We start from the raw sequence: 5055 nt of genomic DNA on the forward strand, positions 1-5055 counted from the left end.
TTGAGTTGAGGAAGTTTCCGTCAACAGAAGATTCATTTTAAGATCTGAGCCTACAGGCCTACCAATGATTCCAAAACAAGTATACTAAAAAGAATTAAGACTACTGGCGAGCTTAGCCACTGCAACAGAAATGTAATTGTAACAAAGTAACAAAACAAAAGGTCACTAGGGAGTTGACCTCAACCACTTAACAAAACACTCTAGTTGTACGACACGCGCGACAAGGCACCAAAAAGATCAAGCCGAGTCCACCGCGGGTCGCTTGGAAATGAAGAGCTGCTAGTCAACTCGACCAGCTCTCACTGCAGCCAGAGTTCCAGCTATCCGTTAGCTATGCGTCCGGAGTGCGTTCCACAGAGTGCTGAGGGGCCTCTTGGACGCTGGCCAAGTTGAACTCGTCATTCTCGCTCGCCCGGTCTTCGTCGTACAACACGGAGTGCAGGAGGTCCAGGCTGAGGTCCGACGACGTAAAGAAGCTGGTGGCCGACTCCCCAACTCCGTCGATGGTCACGGAGGGCTGATCGTCAATGGCTCTGTTCTCGGCTTCCTCCGTCAAGATGGAATAGAGGTTGTCGCTCAACGACTCGTCGAGGTTGCCGAAGACGGAATCGAGCATAAGCGACTCTTCCAGCCACGGGATGTCGTCGGGCTCGCCTCCTCCCGCCTGGTGCGTGAGCACCATATTGGGGGAGTTGTTGGTGTCCAGCAGAGCGAGCATGCTGCTACTGGACGAGGGCATCGGGCTGCTGCCACACTCGGTGGAGCTGGCACCGCTGATGGGGCACACTGGCTGGAGCGCGCCGAGGCTCATGTCTTCGACGGTTTCGTCTACGGGCCAGTTGGTCACATCCGGGTTGGTGAGCTCATCCAGTAAGCTCTTCTCGCTCAGCACCTTGGCCATCGCGGTTATGTGTTCCCAGTCATAGTCGCTAAGGCTGTTCGTGTCGGTGCTCGTGCAGCTGCTTGAATTATCGTCATACCAGGGCACGCCCTCATTGGTGGAGGACGCGCGGTTGTTGGGCGGCAGGTGCGAGGGACCGGCATCCGTTGAATCCGACGCGGACTGGGTGGACGGCCGGGACGAGGGGCTGGGCGGCTTCTTCGAAACACGCCGTGTCACCCTCTGCCGGTCGGGCGAGGGCAGGCGACGACCCTGGGATGCAACATATCGCAAAGTCGCGGACAAGGACGAAGAAAACCCGTAACACACTAGCACGACCGACGCGCCCGTCTGTTTGAGCTCTTTTCTGTCTCGGCGGTCTTACCGCGGAACGCAATTAATTTCGGAGTGAGATATCAGCATTGCGCGAGCAGTGTCGAATAACTCTGATGCGTCTGCTTCCCCTCAAAGCACTCGGAAAGCCAATCGCTGCTATCAACATCTCGGCGAATGACGAGACTGGAAATATGTCCATTTCATATTGCATCCGAACGCAGCCGATGCCATCTTCGGGAGCCAATCTAACAGCGGCAAAGGTGCACCGTCACGGCACTCTTCGTTTTTCTTGGGTCGTTCCCTGTCACCGGCTAAACTCAAAAGACTCAAAAAAAGGACATTCCGGATTACCTCGCATTTTTCGCCCAGGGAAAGCTGACGCTCCAGATTTTGTAGAGTGCCACCGGCCGTGTCTCTGCTTGGAAGAACGAGCACCAGCAATCGTAAGCTTGCCAAAGGATCACCGTCACGCGCATGCTGCACGGGTCCACACGCCAAAGCTGACGTCATTTTTTTTCTTCTTCTTCTTTTGTTCTTTTTTTCTCCTTAGCATTTATTGTTAGGGTGAAGATGAATAGAGTCTCGGATTCCGTTCATCATAACATTGGACGCTCGGAGGCATGCAGAAACGTGTCCGACATATTCCTCGTCGATTTGCCCTCCTGTCTTCTCGATTTTTTCACCACGGGCGTCCGCCGCTCGACGCTGCCCGTCCTTGCATTCGACGGCGAAAACTCCGAGGGCGATCGCGTGCTCTGAAAAGTATACGTGTCTTCGGCGCTCAAGCGCACGAGTATAGCCGAACCACCCCCACACCTCCCCGGGACACGAGATCTTGGATTCGGCTTTTGATTTGGTCAGAGAAGAGCCGAATAAGAACGCAGTGCCCGCAGCTGCCTGCGTTCCAAACGTCATTTCGATGCGTGTAAAAAGTGCGACGCGTTCTTGAAAGTTTGCGTGCACGTCGTCGCTAACGAGGAGAATTGAGGGAGGTACCGGAAGAAATAGAAACAGGCATACGTGGTAACCTGTAGGCATCCCTTAAAATTCAGAATACATATTTTTTCTTAATTTATAAGTAATTTAACAGCAATTTCTTTAAAACCTTCACCCTTTCGTTGTCTCTATTCCCAGCTTTCTGTTGATTTTGCGCACAAAACAAATTAACTGCAGAAAACTAAAAAAAAAAAAAAATTCCAAATCTAAAAAAAAATACACCAAAACGTTGAAGCATTTTTCTTTTTTTTTCTTTACAGGGGCACGGAAACGAAATGACGTAGCCGCGAGCTCTCTTCTCCTCGCTTCAAAATTGTTTAGCGAGAAGTTCGGTGCGTATCGCGCTCGTGACGTCAATGGCTCCCGCACGGTCAAGGGTACTGTAGTAGCGAGCGTCGCCGCTTGGTGGCGTCAACGCGTGACAATCTCGCCTAGTAGTAACATCTGAGAACTGTACGCCCTATGGCTTATACATAGAAGAACCGTCAGTACCCAGCCCCGGTGATACCTGCAAGCAATTTATATAAGGTATTCACAGGGTGCCATATTCGAGCACGTTCTTCACAGCTCGTCCGGGGGGAGGGGGGAGGGGGAGTAGTGGCATGGTTAGTGTGGCAGAGCTGCTCGCACCCTCAAATCAAGCTCCTGCCTAACGTCTGCAAAGAACGGCGATCTTGATGGTGTGACGTGCACGTTGCAAAAGCACCTGTAAAAGTTAATAAAAAAAAAAACAAAAAAAAAACAAAAAAAAAACGAGGTAGAGGTGCATTTTAGCGTATTTTTATCCCGTGAATCTGAATATCACGTTTGTTTTCCCCGAAGATTCAACTAAACGCGAGAAAACACGAAAAACCTCCGACCAGTCGTTACGTCAAACTAGGATCTTTTGGGCCGCCAAGCGCGTGCCGCTCGTGTGGGCAGCGCGTGCAGTTGCAAGCTTGCCAGGTATATTCCACCGCACTGGCACCATTCGTGACGTCTTTTTTTTTTTTTTACCTTTCTGAAAATAGCCAGAGTGAGCTTGCATAGCTTTGACAGACGCTGAAGATGCGCGAGAGTCCGAAAACTCCTAGTGTGACGTCACGCCCCGGGATGGGGGTGCTTCATTGGTACTTTAAAAGTTAATTTCTGCAGCCTCCGTGCACCAAATTGAAAAGTAATCTCAATATTCGTGATCCTGGAGGCCAAATCAAGACGATTCAGGTGTTTTTCTTTAAATACAGAGCCGCTTCAACGTAGCAGTCTCGTGAGAGTTGTCCACCAAGTCACATTCAGGACTAAGTAGCTCCACGAGAGAGTCATACTGCCTCGAACTGGCGCTGCTTCTCAGAGGTCGATGACGTGGCGGCATTCCAACGGAGCTTCACAGACCGCCACCAGGCGCAATCTTGAAATCTGTTCATTCGTTTTAAAATTAGTTTTCCTAACTATTTTGCCGGCAGCCCAGAAGCAATAGTCGGACTAGTGTTTATGGGCTGCCGTCACAACATAGACCGTATCTAAACAACGAAGTAGGAGCCAGTGGCGTACCAACTTTTTTTTTTGAGGGGGGGGGGGGGGGGGCAAACCCAGACACCCCCCTCCCCCTCTCCCTTCCCCCAGGGCCGCGGCCTTTGATATCTCTTGGCCGCCGCCGGCGTTTGCCCTGCCCAGTAGCGGCTGTTTCAGGGGGGAGGGGGGGGGGGGGGGGGGCAAAACACGTGCCTTGGCCCCCCCACTCTGAGAAATTGGGGGGGGGGGGGGGGCACGCGCCCCCATAGCCCCTCCGGTTGGTACGCCCATGGTAGGAGCAAACATTTCGTTTCCGTACCCTTCTAACAGCGACTTTTAGCGTTCGTGGCTTCGGGGAGCTTTTCTTTACTTGGGGAAAGTGTTTTCTTCGAAGCTCGAGATTAAACCAGAAGAAAATCAAGGACGCACGAATAATTCGAGAGGAACAGTTGAGCGCGACTTCACCTGACGTTGCGTTCTCCTGGCGTCGTCGGAGAGCGAGCTCGTGGAGGAGCCCGACGACTGGTAGCCAGACTCTACCTTCCGAGGTCTCTTGGCTCTGGGCGGCCCGGCCTTGCGAGTGACCCTCCGTAGTAGGTCCGGGCGTCCCCTCACAAAGGACTCGTTTCGGAATGCGTGGATGCCGCTGCTCGTAGTGTTACCCCGCGTTGAGCTGCTGTACTGCGCCATCACCCTGTCGTGGGGGCTCACTTTGCGGAATCCGTACAAGTTCAGCTGCCTGATGAAGCTCCTCATGTTGCTCGTCTTGAAGATCTCTTGCTGTTCGTACATGTAGGTGGACTGGAAGTTGGCGTAGTCGATCACCACGACCTTGCCGTCGACCGACCAGCTAATGGCGCCGGACGTGCACTCATTGATGATCCTCCAGAGCTTTTGCGGGAAGTGGAGGCTGATGAGCGGCTCTTCGGTATGTGGTGACATGGGCAGACCGCTTTTCAGGTTCGAGGGATCCATGGAGGCGGCAAAAAGCGTGCGATCGGTGAAGCGGAGGCTCACACAAGCCTTTCTGTCGCACAGACGCTTCGACTCGTGAAGAAATGCTGCTTATCGACTGCGACGCTACGATTTAGAAAGCAATGTGACCGGCGTGCTTTTTGGCGTTCCCGCGTTCCCGCGTGCTAAATTGCGCGTCTTTCGCTTTTCTTTTTTTTTTCTTTTTTTGCTTTTTTGCTTGCGCTGTTTTTTGAACACGGTGGCCAACTACAGCTCGTGCATTGGAATCTGGCACGTGCACCGATGGCAGAGCTATAGTTATAGCGGTTTGGAAACTTACATTAGAACAGAGAGTTACGACTTTTAATGGTTTTCAGCAGAGCCGTGGTTTTCAGGTG

At 52.3% G+C, this 5055-nt stretch overlaps 1 protein-coding gene across 1 annotated transcript; it reads right to left on the reverse strand.

The window, feature by feature from the left end:
* Window positions 1-331: 331 nt before the first annotated feature.
* LOC115324044 lies at window positions 332-4678 on the reverse strand. Its single transcript, XM_040223472.1, has 2 exons — window positions 4415-4678; window positions 332-1153 (listed from the first exon to the last, which is right to left on the reverse strand). Exons 1-2 carry the CDS (start codon window positions 4676-4678, stop codon window positions 332-334), a joined length of 1086 nt encoding a protein of 361 aa, XP_040079406.1.
* Between the last annotated feature and the right edge of the window lie 377 nt (window positions 4679-5055).

Source organism: Ixodes scapularis, unplaced genomic scaffold (genome assembly GCF_016920785.2).
Source record: "Ixodes scapularis isolate PalLabHiFi unplaced genomic scaffold, ASM1692078v2 PGA_scaffold9__187_contigs__length_104089568, whole genome shotgun sequence".
In the NCBI taxonomy this organism is placed as follows: Eukaryota; Metazoa; Arthropoda; class Arachnida; order Ixodida; family Ixodidae; genus Ixodes; species Ixodes scapularis.